At 46.0% G+C, this 20540-nt stretch overlaps 1 protein-coding gene across 1 annotated transcript in view; it reads left to right on the top strand.

The window, feature by feature from the left end:
* The window catches only part of GPR156 (G protein-coupled receptor 156), a 75012-nt gene extending 55708 nt beyond the window's left edge, over positions 1-19304 (top strand). Inside the window, exons 9-10 of the mRNA XM_082247645.1 lie at positions 8219-8380; positions 17753-19304. Coding sequence (XP_082103771.1) covers positions 8219-8380; positions 17753-19003 — 1413 coding nt within the window. The 3' untranslated portion in view covers positions 19004-19304. The remainder of the gene's footprint in view (positions 1-8218; positions 8381-17752) is intronic.
* The last annotated feature ends 1236 nt before the right edge of the window (positions 19305-20540 follow it).

Below are 20540 nucleotides of genomic sequence, written 5' to 3'. Positions count from 1 at the left end.
ATGCACTACAGGGGACTCCTCCTATATCCATTTGATGGTGGACACTGATTGAGTACAGGTGTATGTGGGGGGTGGGGAGGGCTGCTCAACCTCGATAGTCTGGTCAGACCGAATACATAATAAACAGGCAAAAAATTTGGGGGAGCATACCCATGTATTTCCAAAGCTGCTGCAGCTATGAACCAAAAGACATGTATATTATATACTGGTATGGACTGGGTAATGTGTGAGGATCTATACTGGTATGGACTGGGTAATGTGTTAGGATCTATATTGGTATGGACTGGGTAATGTGTTAGGATCTATACTGGTATGGACTGGGTAATGTGTGAGGATCTATACTGGTATGGACTGGGTAATGTGTGAGGATTTATACTGGTAAGGACTGGGTAATGTGTAAGGATCTATACTGGTATGGACTGGGTAATGTGTTGGGATCTATACTGGTATGGACTGGGTAATGTGTTAGGATCTATACTGGTATGGACTGGGTAATGTGTGAGGATTTATACTGGTATGGACTGGGTAATGTGTTAGGATCTATACTGGTATAAACTAGCTAATGTGTTAGGATCTATACTGGTATGGACTGGGTATTGTGCTAGGATCTATACTGGTATGGACTGGGTAATGTGTTAGGATCTATACTGGTATGTACTGGGTAATGTGTTAGGATCTATACTGTTATGGACTGGATAATGTGTTAGGATTTATACTGGTATGGACTGGGTAATGTGTGAGGATTTATACTGGTATGGACTGGGTAATGTGTTAGGATCTATACTGGTATGGACTGGGTAATGTGTGAGGATTTATACTGGTATGGACTGGGTAATGTGTTAGGATCTATACTGGTATAAACTAGCTAATGTGTTAGGATCTATACTGGTATGGACTGGGTATTGTGCTAGGATCTATACTGGTATGGACTGGGTAATGTGTTAGGATCTATACTGGTATGTACTGGGTAATGTGTTAGGATCTATACTGGTATGGACTGGATAATGTGTTAGGATATATATTGGTATGGACTAGGTAATGTGTTAGGATCTATACTGGTATGGACTGGGTAATGTGTGAGGATCTATACTGGTATGGACTGGGTAATGTGTGAGGATCTATACTGGTATGGACTGGGTAATGTGTGAGGATTTATACTGGTAAGGACTGGGTAATGTGTAAGGATCTATACTGGTATGGACTGGGTAATGTGTTGGGATCTATACTGGTATGGACTGGGTAATGTGTGAGGATCTATACTGGTATGGACTGGGTAATGTGTTAGGATCTATACTGGTATGGACTGGGTAATGTGTGAGGATTTATACTGGTATGGACTGGGTAATGTGTTAGGATCTATACTGGTATAAACTAGCTAATGTGTTAGGATCTATACTGGTATGGACTGGGTATTGTGCTAGGATCTATACTGGTATGGACTGGGTAATGTGTTAGGATTTATACTGGTATGGACTGGGTAATGTGTTAGGATCTATACTGGTATGGACTGGATAATGTGTTAGGATTTATACTGGTATGGACTAGGTAATGTGTGAGGATTTATACTGGTATGGACTGGGTAATGTGTTAGGATCTATACTGGTATGGACTGGGTAATGTGTTAGGATCTATACTGGTATGGACTGGGTATTGTGCTAGGATCTATACTGGTATGGACTGGGTAATGTTTTAGGATATATACTGGTATGGACTGGGTAATGTTTTAGGATCTATACTGGTATGGACTGGGTAATGTGTTAGTATCTATACTGGTATGGACTGGGTAATGTGTTAGGATCTATATTGGTATGGACTGGGTAATGTCTTAGGATCTATACTGGTATGGACTGGGTAATGTGTGAGGATCTATACTGGTATGGACTGGGTAATGTGTTAGGATCTATATTGGTATGGACTAGGTAATGTGTTAGGATCTATACTGGTATGGACTGGGTAATGTGTGAGGATCTATACTGGTATGGACTGGGTAATGTGTGAGGATTTATACTGGTAAGGACTGGGTAATGTGTAAGGATCTATACTGGTATGGACTGGGTAATGTGTTAGGATCTATACTGGTATGGACTGGGTATTGTGCTAGGATCTATACTGGTATGGACTGGGTAATGTGTTAGGATCTATACTGGTATGTACTGGGTAATGTGTTAGGATTTATACTGGTATGGACTGGGTAATGTGTTAGGATCTATACTGGTATGGACTGGATAATGTGTGAGGATTTATACTGGTATGGACTGGGTAATGTGTTAGGATCTATACTGGTATAAACTAGCTAATGTGTTAGGATCTATACTGGTATGGACTGGGTAATGTGTTAGGATCTATACTGGTATGGACTGGGTATTGTGCTAGGATCTATACTGATATGGACTGGGTAATGTTTTAGGATCTATACTGGTATGGACTGGGTAATGTTTTAGGATCTATACTGGTATGGACTGGGTAATGTGTTAGGATCTATACTGGTATGGACTAGGTAATGTGTTAGGATCTATATTGGTATGGACTGGGTAATGTCTTAGGATCTATACTGGTATGGACTGGGTAATGTGTGAGGATCTATACTGGTATGGACTGGGTAATGTGTTAGGATCTATATTGGTATGGACTAGGTAATGTGTTAGGATCTATACTGGTATGGACTGGGTAATGTGTGAGGATCTATACTGGTATGGACTGGGTAATGTGTGAGGATTTATACTGGTAAGGACTGGGTAATGTGTAAGGATCTATACTGGTATGGACTGGGTAATGTGTTAGGATCTATACTGGTATGGACTGGGTAATGTGTTAGGATTTATACTGGTATGGACTGGGCAATGTGCTAGGATCTATTCTGGTATGCACTGGGTAATGTGTTAGGATCTATACTGGTATGGACTGGGTAATGTGTTAGGATCTATACTGGTATGGACTGGGTAATGTGTTAGGATCTATACTGGTATGGACTGGATAGTGTGTTAGGATATATACTGATATGGACTGGGTAATATGTTAGGATCTATACTTGTATGGACTGGGTAATGTGTTAGGATCTATACTGGTATGGACTGGGTAATGTGTGAGGATTTATACTGGTATGGACTGGGTAATGTGTTAGGATCTATACTGGTATAAACTAGCTAATGTGTTAGGATCTATACTGGTATGGACTGGGTATTGTGCTAGGATCTATACTGGTATGGACTGGGTAATGTGTTAGGATCTATACTGGTATGGACTGGGTAATGTGTTAGGATTTATACTGGTATGGACTGGGCAATGTGCTAGGATCTATTCTGGTATGCACTGGGTAATGTGTTAGGATCTATACTGGTATGGACAGGGTAATGTGTTAGGATCTATACTGGTATGGACTGGGTAATGTGTTAGGATCTATACTGGTATGGACTGGATAGTGTGTTAGGATCTATACTGATATGGACTGGGTAATATGTTAGGATCTATACTTGTATGGACTGGGTAATGTGTTAGGATCTATACTGGTATGGACTGGGTAATGTGTGAGGATTTATACTGGTATGGACTGGGTAATGTATTAGGATCTATACTGGTATAAACTAGCTAATGTGTTAGGGTCTATACTGGTATGGACTGGGTATTGTGCTAGAATCTATACTGGTATGGGCTGGGTAATATGTTAAGATCTATACTGGTATGGACTGGGTAATGTGTTAGGATTTATACTGGTATGGACTGGGCAATGTTCTAGGATCTATTCTGGTATGGACTGGGTAATGTGTTAGGATCTATACTGATATGGACTGGGTAATGTTTTAGGATCTATACTGGTATGGACTGGGTAATGTGTTAGGATCTATACTGGTATGGACTGGATAGTGTGTTAGGATCTATACTGATATGGACTGGGTAATATGTTAGGATCTATACTTGTATGGACTGAGTAATGGGTTAGGATCTATACTGGTATGGACTGGGTAATGTGTTAGGATCTATACTGGTATGGACTGGGTAATGTGTTAGGATCCATTCTGGTATGGACTGGGTAATGTGTTAGGATCTATACTGATATGGACTGGGTAATGGGTTAGGATCTATATTGATATGGACTGGGTAATGGGTTAGGATCTATAATGGTATGGACTGGGTAATGGGTTAGGATCTATACTGGTATGGACTGGGTAATGTGCTAGGATCTATACTTGTATGGACTGGGTAATGTGTTAGGATCTATACTGGTATGGACCAGCGTGCCCCCTTTCAATGCACAGTGACCAGCATGCCCCCCTTTCAATGCACAATGACCAGCATGCTTCCTTCCAATGCACAGTGACCAGCGTGCCCCCCTTTCAATGCACAGTGACCAGCGTGCCCCCTTTCAGTGCACAGTGACCAGCGTGGCCCCCTTTCAATGCACAGTGACCAGCATGCCCCCTTTCAATGCACAGTGACCAGCGTGCTCCCCTTTCAATGCACAATGACCAGCGTGCCCCCTTTCAATGCACAGTGACCAGCATGCCCCCCTTTCAATGCACAGTGACCAGCCTGCCCCCTTTCAATGCACAATGACCAGCGTGCCCCCCTTTCAATGCACAGTGACCAGCGTGCCCCCTTTCAATGCACAGTGACCAGCGTTCCCCCTTCAATGCAGAGCTTCAATGCAGAGATCATCGTGCCCCCTTCAATGCAGAGATCAGTGTGCCTCCTTCAATGCAGAGATCATTGTGCCCCCTTCAATGCAGAGATCATCGAGCCAAGCCCCCCCCCCCCGAGACCAGTGCACTTACCTGTAGCGGCGGCTTCTCTTCAGTACCCGCGTCTCCTCGAGTCCTCAGTCCTCCCACCTCCACCTCGGACAATAGCATGGGGTTTGCCTTTCGGCCAATCAGGAAGCGGGTTTCGGACCCGTTTCTTGATTGGCCAGGAGGAGGATCCGTGTGACAATATTGAATTTTCATTTGCTATTGTCACACAATGGGTGGGCTCGGGGCGCACTGCTCTGCGCCCCGGATCCACCCTTTGCTGAAGCCTATTAAAGCCTCTGGCTCTAATCAGGTGATACAAAAAAAATAGAAGCCCCATTGAACTCCATGTGTCCGGCGCCCCGCATGTAGATTAGGGGGCCGGACGCATGGATGGGGGGGGGGCGGCGCTCCTGCGCTCCCAACGCACCGGCCACCACTGGCAGAGGGGCTTATTGAATTCTCAGTTTGGATCTAGGTGTACAAGCACAGAACAGGTGAGTGGTAAGTACACTGATATAGGAAATATTGACCACTGGTTACGCCACATCCAAGTGTGTATGGGAAAAAAAAAAAAAGGAAAACAGAACCCCGTCCTGTATCAGGAGGACTTTACTGGCATAGATATGAGACTATATCAAACAAATTAAAATATCAAAAAGAGTATTTATTTGACCACATCTGGACCGGAAGGATTTGCCCCCTTAGCCCCGGTTCACACTTCTGCGTGTGCGGGGTTCGCATGTAATGTCGGAGCGCACTGCTCCGACATTACATGCGATCAGCTGTGCGGTGCGAGTATAGCCATACAGTTTGTATGGCTAAATTCGCATCGCACCCGCAGCAAACACGCACAGGAGGCATTTTTGCTGCCGCATCAGGATCGGATCGCACAGCGGTTCACATTTGTGCGATCCGATCCTGTGCGAACTGCACGATCGCACTGCGATATGCGATCAAACTGGGGGTGTCGTTAAGATTACATTGACACCCCCAGCGTATCGCATATGGCAGTGTGAACTGCCGGGGGTGCGTGTGCGATGCGGGAACAGGCTGCGAATTTGCAGCCTTCCCGCATCGCATATATGTGAACCGAGCCTTAAAGCGGAAGTTCCGACCAAAAGTGGAACTTCCGCTTTAAAAACACTTAAGCCCCGGAGGATTTGGCTGCTCAAAGACCAGGCCCTATTTTGCGATTCTGCACTGCGTGACTTTAACGGACAATTTGCGCGGTCGTGCGACGCTGTACTCAAATGATATTGAGGTCCTTTTTTTTTCCCCACAAAGAGAGCTTTCTTTTGGTGGTACTTGATCACCTGTGCGATTTTTTATTTTTTGCGCTATAAACAAAAAAAGAGCGACAATTTTGAAAAAAAGAACAATATTTTTCACATTTTTTTATATGAAATTCTCAAAAAAAAATATGTAAAAATCAAAATTTTTTAACATTTTAGGCCAATTTGTTTTCTGCTACATATTTTTGGTAAAGAAAATCGCAATAAGTGTATTTTTATTGGTTTGCGCAAAAGTTATTGCGTTTACTAACTACTGGAGCCACCGGTCACACACGCGGGGATGTCCGTGAATGAATGGCGCGCGCTCGCCCCCTACAGGCTCCTGGGCGAGCGACGTAGTACTGCGTCGGTTTGCCCAGGAGAGGTTGACTGCCGCAGTAAATAGTCGTGCGGCTGTCGGCAAGTGGTTAAAGAAAGAAGTGTTTTCCAATTAGACCACGGTGAGACTACAAATCTGTGACACAAACGTGAATAAGATGGCCCCTTACCGACTGGTAACAAGAGCCAGGTGCAATGAAATATAACCTCCACTCGTGCACAAAACTTGTCTGGTGTCACCCAAGTGGTAGGCGTGGCTTCTTACCAGAATTCTAAAGTGGGTAGGCCTGGAACCTCCGTTGGTATATGGGTAGTGTGGACAGTATCCAAAGTCAGCGCCCGACCATAAGGTATAGGTGTCTATCCCTTCTCAGGGACGTATCACTCTCCTTTAAGGACCGAGGCTGGATAAAGCTGTCTCAAATGAAGCTCCCCCAAGATGGAAAGGAAAAATGGCCAATAGTGCGTTACCCTTATTCACGTGGCGTGATGGCGTGGCGGCTCCCCTGTACCGACGCGTTTCTCCTTACTAGGCTTCAGCTGGGACTGGAGCAGCCGCCAGAAAATATTGACCACTGGTTACGCCACATCTAAGTGTGTATCGAAAAAAATAAAAAGGGAAAACAGAACCCCGTCCTGTGTCAGGAGGACTTTACGGGCATAGATATGAGACTATATCAAACAAATTGAAATATCAAAGAGTATTTATTTAACCACATCTGGACCGGAAGGATTTGCCCCCTTAAAGCGGAGTTCCACCCAAAAGTGGAACTTCCGCTTTAAATACTGCTGACCCCCTGACATGCCACATTTGGCATGTCATTTTATTTTGGGGGGGGGGGGGAGTTGGTACATAGATTTGACAGGTACCCGCTCCCACTCCCTAGGCGGCTCGAGCGGAAGTTCTCATCATCCCCCCTCCCTCCCTGCAATCTTCTGGGACACATCACAGGTCCTAGAAGATTGCCCAGCCATTCACAACGCGCATGCGCAGCGCGCACCCGGTTGTGAAGCCGCAAGGTGTCACAGCCGTGTGCCCACAATAGAGATGCCGGTGCCACCAAGAGGAGAGGGAGAGGAGCGAGGCTTTGGGCGGCCGAATCGCTGGATCTTGGGACAGGTGAGTGAGTGTTTATTAAAAGTCAGCAGATACACTTTTTGTAGGTGCTGACTTTTAATAAACACAAAAAATGAGTGGAACTCCGCTTTAATGACGCGGCCATGTTTTGCAATTCGGCACTGCGTTATTATATCAGATAATTGCGCAGTCGTGCGACGCTGTACCCAAATAAAATTGATGTCCTTTTTTCCCCCTTTCTTTTGGTGGTATTTGATCACCTGTGCGATTTTTATTTTTTGCGCTATAAACAAAAAAATAGCGACAATTCTGAAAAAATATATATATATATATATATTTTTCACATTCTGCTATATGACATTCCCAAAAAAAAAAAAAAAAAATGTAAAAACCAAAATTTTTTAACATTTTAGGCCAATTTGTTTTCTGCTACATATTTTAGGTAAAAAAAAAATCACCACAAGCGTATTTTGATTGGTTTGAGCAAAAGTTATCGCGTCTACTAACTATAACTAAGTATAACTGCGGCGGGCGGTCGGGAAGTGGTTAAATAAAAAGGCCCTTTTTTTTTTCTCCATTGGAAGCCTATGTGACTGGGTGACAACGTAGGAGCACTTATGGGCGACAGGAACAGAGCGTTGTCACCCTATAACAGGAAGTGCCTGAACAAGGGGGTTTATGGCAGGATCACCAAGTGTTACTTTAATGAGAACTGATGATCTGAAAATAACAGCAGCTTTTGAAGTTAAAATGTTAAGGCGCATGTGAGCAGCAACTGAATGTTTTTTTCCTGTCTCCTCCAGCTGCTGCAGTGGAGGCAGTTGGAAGAGGAGCCCAGTCACACAAATGTCCACATGGCCAAATATTTCAACAGCCCCAGCAAAAGCATGAGGTCAATGTACAGCGAGGAGCAGATCTACCACCTGCTGGGAGAAAACACCTCCATGAGACGCCTGCTGACCGAGGTAATGACCGCCTATTGCCACACACACTATATAACCAAAAGTATTGGGACGCCTGATTTTACACGCACCTGAACTTTAATGGCATCCCAGTCTTTTTTTTTTTTTTTTAATATTTTTTATTGACATTTTTTGTCATTACAAAAGTATGAAATATAAATACAATGAATTATTTAGGTTATACAAAATTGACGGTAGTGTTATATGCACAATAATACATGAAATCCCCATCAGATATAAGCTGTTCGCTTAAAGTGGAGTTCCGGCCGCAGAAACGTTTTTTTAATAAAAATACTGCCCAAATAGTGATCCTTAGCCCTTAATATATCCGCTAATCCCGTAGTTAATAGTTTTATATGTTTTGATTTATCAGAAATTCTTACTTTTAAAATCCTTTGCTGAGCGTGGCCATCTTTGCTGGGGTTATAAGCCGCAGTGTACAGATGTCTTCCCTTCTTCATGGTTTGAGCTCATTGTGTATGCAGAATGTGGCGCAAAATCCCGCGCATGCGCAGTACTATGCGATCGGTTTCCATATCATCGCGTCATTTCCTTTTTGCAAATAACGCGATGAGAGGAGCGGCCGGCCGCCTATGTCACTGCCCATTGCCTTCTGGGAGTGATGAGTATGAGCTCCCAGGACGCATTGCAGGACAGGAAGTGACGGCGCGGGCTGCGGCCGCAGAGGGAGGAAGTGGAAGAAAGGTGAGTATATTTTCTTCTGAATCAAGGTAAGTAAAAAATAAAAAAAATCGGGACTATCCAATTGTTTTTCAGGTGACACTAAGGAAGCGGATGGCACAAAATCGATTGTGTCGATTTTGAGGCCGGAACTCTGCTTTAACCAGTTGCCGACCGCCCGCCGCAAATATACTGCGGCAGGCTGGCTCGGCTACAGGTACGGCTATTCACGGGATCGCTCCCGGGGGGCGCATTCGCGCAGCCAGAGGCACGCACCTGCCGATCCATGGGGCTGGTGGCCACGATTGCCGCCGGGCACCTGTGATCGCTCCCCACTGAGAGAGAATCAGTGGGGAGCGTCGTTCTCTCTGGAATGAACACAGAGATAGGATCCTCCTATTTAGGATAACAGGTCTCTGTGTTGATTCCACTAGTCCCTCCCCCATACAGTTAGAAAACACTATCCTAGGCTCACACTTAACCCTTTGATCACCCCTGCGTTAACCCCTTCTCCTCCAGTGTCATTAGTACAGTGACAGTGCCTATTTTTAGCACTGATTACTGTAGTAATGTCAATGGTCCCCCCCAAAAGTGTCAGAAATGTCAGTTAGGGGTCCGATATGTCCGCTGCAATGTCGCAGTCCCGCTAAAAATCGCTGATTGCTGCAGGCTGGCTTGGCTGCGCGAATCGCGCTACCTGTACGGCGATCCGTGGGAGCTATCCTGGGGGCGTGTGCACCCCGCCGGAGGCGCACACACTTCCCCATTAGCCAGCGGGGAAGCTGATTGACTGGGCTGGTGGCTGAGATCGCTGACAGGCACCCACAATCGATCCCCGCTGAGAGAGAACGACAGTCTGCTGTTGTACACACAGCAGGCCGTTGTTCTCTCTGGAATGAACACAGAGCGCCTGTGATCCCCCTATTTAGGATCACAAGTCTCTATGTTGATTCCACAAGTCCCTCCCCCATACAGTTAGAAAACACCCCCTAGGCTCACATTTTTTTATTATTTTTTTTTAACAGAAACGTTTTTATTAATTCCAAAAACAAGTTACAAACAAAAAATACAGAGCTGTGTTCACAGTGGACAAAATCATAGGCAAATAAAAGGGCAAGGTACAACATATGTACATAGTAACAGAAGATCTCCCACACCTGCAATAAAGGCACAATATAATTGGGAGGATTCCCATCACCCTCCCACCCAAGCAGCCACACCCCCCCAGCCGGGGCAGTCACCCCAGCAGGATCGGCAGCCAGAAGCTAAGCCAGCCATAGGGACGGCAAATGAAGGACGACACCACCCAGTAAAGGGACCACAAATCCAGAAAGAGAAGGGGAAGAAAGGAAGGGGGGAGGGGGAGAAAAAGGGGGGGGAGGGAGAGAAAAAGGGGGGGGGAGAGGGGGGAGTAAGGAAAGGGACCCCAAAGGGAGTCAAGCACAGCAAAGCAGAAAAGAGGAGGTCAAGAGAGAACAAACAGAGGAGAGAGCGCAGGAGGGGAAGGGTCTAACCCAGCCCTCCCCTAGCCACCCACAAACCCCACACCTTGTCAAACTTCTGAGGACAACCCCTGCTCATGTAGGTGAGTTTATAGAGCGGCAATACAGAGTCAACCAGGGTCCGCCATCTCGACAGTAGCGGAGGGTCAGCCGATTTCCAAAGTAATAATATAGTTTTCCGGGCATAGAACATAAGATAAAATATATAGAGCTGCGTGTGCCTCTTGTGAGAGACCAAATCACAAAAACCCAGTAATGAGACTCTGGGATCAAGGACCATGCCAAGAATCCCCAAACCCTCAAGCTCACCAACCACCTCCCTCCAAAACTGCTGAGCAACAGGGCAGGACCACACCATGTGGAAGAAGGTACCAATTTGCCCACAGCCCCGGGGGCATACATCCGAACTACCAGGGTATATCTTGGCCACTCGCTGAGGGGTATAATAGGCCCTATGGAGAAATTTAAGCTGAATGAAGCGATCCCTGGCCGAGATCACCCCAGAGATATATCCACCCAGCCCCTCCTCCCAGGCCTCCTCATCAAGGGACGGGATATCCTCTTTCCAAATGGCATAGAGTCGGGGGCTTGCCCCGTCCACCTTACAAGTGATTCTAAGGTACACTGAGGACAGGATACAGTCAGCGCATCTAGTCGACAGGAACCGCTCCACCGTATTAGGGGCCAACGTGACAGCATGCGGGTATTGGGTCTGCAAGGCATGCTTCAGATGGAGGTAGCGAAACAGCATAGAGGAGGGGAGAGCATAGGAAGAACAAAGCATCGGGAATGGGAGAATCACACCCTCAGGCATCACCTGTTGTAGACGGATAATCCCGAACCGGTGCCACAGACCCGGGTCCGGGATGGACTGGAGGTGCCGTAGCCTGGGGTTACCCCAAAGCGGAGTATGTGGGGAGACAGTGTCGGGGTCACCGACCACAACCGACATCTGCCCCCAAACCCTGACTGTTGTCCGCATAGGGACAGTCAGCTGTTGGTGCACCCCAGGGCCAGGGTATACCAAGTGACCAAGAGCAGTATAAGAGCCCATGATCGCAGCCTCCAGACTCACCGCCGGGTTGTCCCGGGGCTGTGCAAACCACCACCGCACCGTGACCAACACCGCCGCCCAGTAATAATAGCGAAAGTTGGGTAATGCCAGCCCACCCAGGGACAACGGGAGTTGCAGGATAGTCTTCGCAACCCTAGGGACAGCCCCCGCCCAAACGAACTCTATCACCACTTTATCCAGCTGCCGGAAAAAGGCGCACGGAATAGGCACCGGGGTGTTACGGAAGGCATAAAGAAATGTAGGTAGAAAAATCATTTTAAGTAAATTAAACCTGTCAAAGGCAACGACCGCCAAGTCTGGCAGCGGAGCTGCAGTTGCTGCAAAATAGGAGTAACATTGTCTTCCAAGTATTTAGCGACATCCCGCTGTATTTCGATACCCAAGTAGCGAAATTTCGTAACCCACTGTAGAGGCAGATCGGGGGAGGAGGGAGGGGGAACCGCCGACAAGGAAAATAGTAGGGATTTGTCCCAGTTAATGCGTATCCCAGAGAACGAGCCAAACAGCTCAAAAATCTGTAACGCCAAAGTCAGGGATCCTGCCGCATCAGGGAGATAGAGAAGGGCATCGTCAGCGTACAGTGAAATCCGTTCAACTAGGGGGCCCACCTGCAGCCCCCCCAAAGCGGGGGTGGACCGTAAGAGGATAGCCAGGGGCTCCATCGCCAGGGCAAAGAGACCCGGGGACAGCGGACAGCCCTGTCTAGTCCCCCTATGTAGTGAAAATGGAGGGGAGAGGGAGCTATTAGTGCGAACCCTAGCGCGCGGGGCTGCATAGAGCAGTCTCACCCAGGAGATGAATTTCGGGCCAATGCCAAAGCGACGCAGGACTTCCCAAAGATAACCCCACTCGACAGAGTCGAAGGCCTTCTCTGCGTCCAGAGAGGCCACGACCCCACCCGAGTCCGACAACACTGCATGAGAGACGTGGCCCTAGGCTCACATTTAACCCTTTGATCAGCCCTGGGTTAACCCCTTCCCTGCCAGTGTCATTATTACAGTGACAGTGCATATTTTTAGCACTGATTACTATAGTAATTTCACTGGTCCCACCCAAAAGGGTTAGAAATGTCAGTTAGGGGTCCAATCTGTCTGCTGCAATGTCGCAGTCCCGCTAAAAATTGCTGATCGTCGCCATTACTAGTAAAAAAAACTTAAATAAATAAAAATGACATAAATCTCTCCCTTGGTTTGTAGACGCGATAACTTGTAGGCGCAAACCAATCAAAATACGCTTATTGGGATTTTTTTTTTTACCAATACAAATTGGCCTAAAATATTAAAAAAATTAGATTTTTTAAATTTTAGTTTTTGGAAATTGTTATAAAGCAGAAAGTGAAAAATATTGTTTTTTTTTTTTCTTTTTTTAGAATTGTGGCACTTTTTTTGTTTTATAGCAAAAAAATAAAAATCACACAGGTGATTAAATACCCCCAAAAGAAGGCTCTGTTTGTGGGAAAAAAAAGACATAAGTTGTATTAGGGTACAGCACGCGATTGTCTGTTAAAGTAACGCAGTGCCGTATCGCAAAAAATTTCCTGGTTATTAAGGGGGCAAAACCTTCCAGGGCTGAAGTGATTAAAGCAGGCAGTATCTGCTTTGCTTTCTCTTTGGCTAACCCCTAGTACTTTGGGAATTCATTGACATGTTTTACATCTTTATCTGACAAGAGGTGGCGAGGAAGAGACCGATAAATCTTAAAAAAATCATAACTGTAAAAAAAAAAAAAATTGACCCAAAGCCATTATAGTTTCTCCTAAAGCAGTGAGCCCCCCCAAACGTTGAACTGTTCTGGAGACATTCAGAACTGGCCCCCATAAACACTTCCAGGTTAACCACAGATAATACTGTATGACAACTTTGGCTGTGGTGGCATCTGTCTTAAACAGTAATGTTCAGGTCATAAGGACAGCCTTTCCCAATCTTTTACCATCAGAAAAATCCTCAAATAATTTTTAGGTATTGAGGAACCCTTGCCGAAACCAATTCATTGGTGGTCAGTGGAAAAAAATGCCCCGTACTTTGATGTGGGATGAATTGTCCACCTTACCCAAAGATCATTGGATTCATGCAGCTGGCTCTGTCATGTGGTGCTAACCCCAACACTATGAAGGCACCATCAAATGGGAGGTCAATCAGCCACAGCCTAAGGAACCCCTAGCAACCTCTGAGGGAACCCCAGGATTCCATGAAACCCTGGTTGAGAATGGCTGCGTTGGGGTTCCCATTTAGGCTATGGAAGAGAGAGAGAGGGAGAGGTGACTACCCAATCCTCAGAGGCTGGCTTATCTTGCGGGGTATATAAGAACGGCCTGACAAATTATTGTTTTCTGGGTTGTCCCCCCAAGTCTATCTGGAGACCGGTTGGATTCAGAAACATCTTAGGTTTATCATTAATTCCTGTCCACCCCTTATTGACCAGAATAACCTTTGCATTTCTACTAAGGGCCTGTTTATTTGATTATAACTTTAGCATTAGAAAGTATTTTTTTTTTTTATGGGGGGGTACTAGGCTTTAGACAAAAAGATGTACAAAATGAGAAAATAAGTTTTGACACTGATAAAAACGAACAAACAAAATTAAAAAAAATATATATTATTAATAGTAAAATAATTACCTGTAATTAATTATGAATTCATTATTGTGTTTATTTAATAAAGATTATAAATTAAAAATGAATTTATAAATGTATTTAGTAATTAATTATTAATGGTAATAATAATAGCAAAGAGGAAGGAGTTCATTACAGCTGATTAGGTTAGCTAAGGGTAATAAAGGGTTGAATAAAATAGAATTTAGAATTTTTTTTTTTTTTATCATTTTTTTATTGATTTTGCAGTCAAAAAAAGACATAGTCAATAAAATAAAAACAGGTCAGAGGGGCCTAATCATATCTGTGTCCGTCAGGGGAGGAATGGGCCAGGGGGGCAATTGCCCCCCCCCCCCCCGGCCACTCTGATGCCCCATAAAATGGCTGCATCGCTTCTGCCACAGACATGCCTAAAGGATTCCTGGTGAAGAGAAAAAAAAAAGTCCCCACCGCTGACCTACTGATTGCGAAATAAAGACAAGGACAGAGCGCAGCCCTCCCCCCCAGAATGGATGGTGTAAGCTGTGTCTGAGAAGAGGCCGGTTCCATGCCCCACTGGAGACTCTCCTCCTCCGGCCAGCCCCGACCAAGCGGTCCCAGCTCCCCCCAACCGCCCCTTCTGGCCAGGTTGGGGAAACCGGATTCGGCCAGTGAGTAGAGAGTACCTGGAGCAGAGCTTAAAGAGGTTGTAAACCCACATTTTTTTTTTTCACCCTGCAAGAGAAACACATAATGAGCTAGTATGCACCGCATACTAGCACATTATGAAATACTTACCTTAGAACAAGCCCCCGCCGTGCCGCACGCTTACCTGTATGACGCCCGTCTTCCGGGATCGCGGCATCCGGCCATATGATTGGCCGGAGCCGCGGTGACGTCACTCACGCGCGCGTGAGCCGATGGTCATGGCACGAGACTCTGAAGGAACGGCAAGAGCGGCCGTTCCTTCAGAGCGCATGCGCCAGTGACGTCACTGGCTGCATGTAAGGTAAATATCTCCTAAACGGTACATGTTTAGGAGAAATTTACAGTACCTATAGGTAAGCCTTATCATAGGCTTACATATAGGTACAAGTTGCAGAGGAGGGTTTACTTCCTCTTTAAGCCTGGAATGGGGGTCAGGAGGAGGCTGGGAAGAGAGAGAGTAGGAGCGGGCCGGATCGCTGCACAATGGGCCTCTGGTTTGTACTTGCCCCCTGGGCTGAAAGTTGCCAGTCATCCCCTGGTGCCTGTATATGTGGGTAATGCATAGTAAGAATACAAGTATCAAGAACAAGCAGTCCACATACATATGGAATAGGAAAACAGCCCTCAGTTCCATAATACCGTCAAGATCATACAAGGTACAGAAACAGGGATCTTAAAAGTAGGGGAGAGAGAGCAAAGCCTACAACTATGTATTAAGGGGCGCAATATTAACACAGATTATCCCATATAAAAGCTCCTCTTTGACTTTCATTTAGATATGAATGAAATAGTAATTACAATGAAAAACAGCACATTGTTACATTGTATTTATTCAATGACACTTACAGGCTATCTGCGAGTGTCATTTTACACAGGAGCGGCTACATTTTACACAACCACTCCTGATGTGTAATATAAAGCAATGACTGGCTGTTATTTTGATAGCCGCTCATTGCAGCTAACTGGCAACAAATGAAAAGGTGCAGAATGTAAGAAACGCTTCCTAAAATTTTTGGTGCAGTTTTTTAGGACAAAATTTTCAAATGGTTCTGGACAAGGTTAGCAACCTCAACACTATTCTTAAAACATACTTAATGGCAAACTATCCTTTTAAAGAATAGGCTAAATAAATTACCTGTCCAGTGGGTGGTGAAGGAAAGCTAGAACTCCTGTCAGATGTTTTATTTTTTGGCTGAGCCCTTGTTGCAGACGTCCTTATATTTCCTGTCTGGTGAAACTGTTGTCACTTTGACAGGAAGCAATGATAAATCTCTCTCAGTGCTGTATTTTGGCCTAGGCCAACAAGGCCCAGGCCTAGGGCGGCACTTTGCAGGAGGGCAGCAAAATAGCGGCTTCTGCCTCCATCTAAGACTGTGTTGGCCACTGGTTGCTAGAGCCACCTGCCGTGACTCCCTGGCCCTGCCCATAATTCAAAGTGGGGGAGGATTTAACTTCCTCCTTCTCTGTGCCTAGAGCTCCCCCTCACCCCCCTCTCCCTATCTATCCCACCCCCTCTCCCTCTCTCCCCCACTCCCTTCTTCCTCTCTCTCCCACCCCCCTCTCTCTCTCTCTCTCCCACCCCCTCTCTTTCCCAACACCCCCTCTCTGTCTCTCTCTCTCTTCCACCCCCATCTCTCTCCCACCATCCCTTCTCTCTTTCCTACTCTCCCTCTCTTTCTCTCATCCCCTCTCTCTCCATCCCCCCTCTCTCTCACCCACCCCCTCTCTCTACCCCCTCCCTCTCATCCCCCCTCTCTCTCTCTCTCACCCCCCTCTCTCTCTCTCACCCCCCCTCTCTCTCTCTCTCACCCCCCCCTCTCTCTCTCTCTCTCACCCCCTCTCTCTCTCTCACCACCCTCTCTCTCTCTCTCTCCCTCACCACCTTCTCTCTCTTTCCCCCACCCTCTTTCTCTCATCTCCCCTTCACCCTCCCTTACCCATCCCCCACTCTCTCTCTCCTACCCCCTCTCACCCCCTCTCACCCCCCCCCCCCCCTCATGAGATCTCAGGGGTCCTTGCTGGACTTGGAAGGAGTCCCATCCATTAAACAGGAAGGGGTGGGGCAAATTTACATAGGAGGAGGGGGGTGCCCAATTTTAGTCTTGCCTAGGGCAGCACAAAACCAAAATACACCACTGATCTCTCTAATGAAGCCCTGAATAGCAATAAAGCCCAACGGTGGTTCTGATACTTACCGACTCTTTCAAAAAATGTTTTGTCTGTACTTACGTTCTCCTTGTTTCTCCCAAGACCTCCTGCTCTCTAGCTCCCTTGTCACCTTCTCCCATGCATCTCCAGGACTTTTCCCGAGCATCTCCTGTTCTATGGAGCTCCCTACCCCAATCTGTCAGACTATCTAGGAGATAGTCTGACAGATTGGTGAGATAGGCTTTTCTGAAGAGCAGGGTTTTCAGGGAGACACAGTAGGACTGTGTCTCCCTGAAAACCCTGCTCTTCAGAAAAGCCTATCTCACCTCCACCTAACAACTGTGCTTCCACTTTCTCCATCAGATCATCCCCCATAGTTATTACATTTTGTATCACTTGACCCACCCTTTTAGATTGTAAGCTCTAACGAGCAGGGCCCTCTGATTCCTCCTGTATTGAATTGAATTGTAATTGTAGTGTCTGCCCTCATGTTGTAAAGCACCGCGCAAACTGTTGGCGCTATTTAAATCCTGTGTAATAATATTAATAACTTATACTTTTAATCTAACTTTAATGTATCCCCTATTAATGTATCCCCTATAAACCTGATCTTACCTCACCAAGTTCCAAGATCCATCTACTCCGGATCTCTGTGTTGAAAGCTGCTAATTCATTTTCTTATTGTTCCACAGAAAAATGCAGTGATTGACAGCCTACAGGAGCAAGTTACAAATGCAAAGGAAAAGTTAATGCAACTCCTAAAATCAGAATGCAGTGTGGAGATCACAGAAGTGTCCATGCTGTCTGCTTCTACGCTGGCCATTCAGCAGCATATAGTTACCATCAGCGAGGTCGCCAATGAGCCAGAGAGTGAGGAACCCAAAGACAAAGTGATCAACAACGACACAAACCTGGACCAGAGTCCCCATGAAGAAGGTGCTATAGAGTCAAATGTTGAAAACCCCCAGCTACTTACAGAAGACCCCCAGGAATCACAAGGCAATGCAATCCTGCCCTCTAAATGCTCCATTCCAGAACAAGAGATTGTAATGCCCACATGCTTCGTGGAGAGCACTTCAAAACCTCAGAGCGAGAGTGCGGGCAAAGGAGCGGAAGGCACGTGCGAGGCTTGGGAACATTTATCAAGGAAGATGAACTATGTGAGCACTGAGAAGCTGCAGGAGATTCTCAGGGAACTTAGTGTTGAGACTTTATCCAAAGGTTGCCAGTTGTCTCCTGGAAGACAGCGGCGCGCAAGCTACAGCGTCCACAGGGAGTCAACGGGGCATTCTACGGAAGGATTCCGGAATGTTAGCCTTAACTTTTCCCCATCCATGCCCCGAAGAAGGAGGGGGCTTTCTTACAGTCGTAGGAATGCTGGACTTTCCTCACAAGACTACAAGGAAATGCCCCATGCAGACCAATGGTTCATTAACCAAGGTGCCAGAGACAGATGTGAAGGTGCAAGCACACACATGGAGGACACTCTAAATAACCTGGGTGAGATGAGGCTGGATGAAACTTTTGATGACCTTTCACAGCATCTACCCTCTTCTCCAGACAATAATATGGAAATAGGTGTTAAAACAGAAGGAACAAGGGTCCATGAAAATGGTGGTCTATGGGTATCCACATTATCAGACCCAACAAACTTTCCAAGGCAGCCTAGTCATATTGTAAACTGGATTCATGCGGGACAGGACACATATGGGCCACTGAGGTTTCGATCGGAGTCTCCTTTCTCTGAGTCAGACAGCAGCAGCTCTGAAGAGACCTTTTGTCTCTGTCACCGGCCATACTGCGATATATGCTTTCCACATATGTGTGAGACCAGCGACACAGAGACGGAGTCTACAGATTACTTAAAAGGTTGGCCAACTCATCTCACAGGTTCTCAGCTTGTTGTAAATTTTAAAGAAGACCTACAACCAACCTTTGTTTGATGTAGCAGTAGTGTGTTTGCGCTGTTCTGTCATTCCTTGGGTTAAGGTTACCAGATTTTCAAAATGAAATCCGGGAACACCCTACTGACCACGCCCACAAAATCGCAATCTCACTTGTAGCCACACCCACAATATCACATGCCCTGAAGCAATTGGTCACAGACAGTTAAGGAGTCTAGATTAAGTAACGCCCAGAGTTCAGAGGTCAGGATTGAATAACACCCAGTGTCAAAAGGTCAGAATTAAGTAACGCCCAGAGTTCAAGGGTCACTATTAAGTAATGCAAAGAGTTCAGGGGTCAAGATTAGGTAACGCATAGAGTTCATCGGCCAGGATTAGGTAACATGCAGAGTTTAGGGGTCAGGATTCGGTAGTGCATAGAGTTTAGAGGTCAGCATTAAGAAACATCCAGAGTTTAGGGGTCTGAATAAAGTAACACTCATGGGTCAGAATTCAGTAATGCATAGAGTTCAAGGGTCAATGTTAAGTAATGCCCAGAGTCCAGGGGTCAGGATTAAGTAATAGCAGGGGGGGGGGGAGAGAAGCGCCAATTGGAGGCACGGCCTTCACTAGCCAGGTAACAGTACCCCTAACATTATTTATAGCCTGCAGGTTAAGCGCTGAGTTTCACACTTTCAGTGTGACTTTTATGCTACAGGATTACGTAATACCCAGAAACCAAGGGTCAAGATCAAGTAGCGCCCAGAGTCCAGGAGTCAGGATTAATTAATGCCCAGATCAAGGGTCAAAATTAAGTAAAGCACAGAATTCAGAGGCTAGGATTAAGTATCACCCAGAGTTCAAGAGTCAGGATAAGTTCAGGGGTCCAGATTATGTAATTTACAGAGACTAAGGGTCAGGATTAAATAATGCACAAAGACCAAGGGTCAAGATTAATTAACACCCAAAGACCAAGGGTCAAGATTAAGTACTGGCCAGAGTCCAGGATTGAGTAATGCCCAGAGACCAAGGGTCAAGATTAAGTAATGCCCAGAGTCCACGGGTCAGGATTAAGTAACACCCAGAGACCAGGAGTCAGGATTAGGAAACGCCTAGAGTCTAGAGGGTCAGGATTAAGTTGACCCATAGACCAAGGGTCAAGAATAAGTAACGTCCAGAGTACAGGGGTTAGGATTAAGAAACGCCCAGAGACCAAGGGTCAAGATTAAGTAATGCCCAGAGTCCAGGAGTCAGGATTTTGTTACGATCTGAGACCAAGAGTCAGTATGAAGTAATGCCCAGAGTCCAGGGGTCCAGATTAAGTAATGCCCAGAGACCAAGAGTCAGGATTGAGTAACGCTCAGAGACCAGGGGTCAAGATTAAGTAACGCCCAGAGACCAAGGGTCAGGATTAAGTAACGCCCAGAGACCAAGGGTCAAGATTAGGTAATGCCCAGAGTCCAGGGGTCCGGAATAGGTAATGCCCAGAGACCAAGGGTCCAGACTAAATAACACACAGGTTTCAAGGGTTAGGATTAAGTAACACCCAGAGTTCAGGAGTCAGGATTCGGTAATACGCAGAGTTCAGGGGTCCAGG

This window comes from Pelophylax lessonae (assembly GCF_965119305.1).
Source record: "Pelophylax lessonae genome assembly, chromosome: 2".
NCBI classification, from domain to species: domain Eukaryota; kingdom Metazoa; phylum Chordata; class Amphibia; order Anura; family Ranidae; genus Pelophylax; species Pelophylax lessonae.
This window is presented reverse-complemented; position numbering and strand designations above follow the sequence as displayed.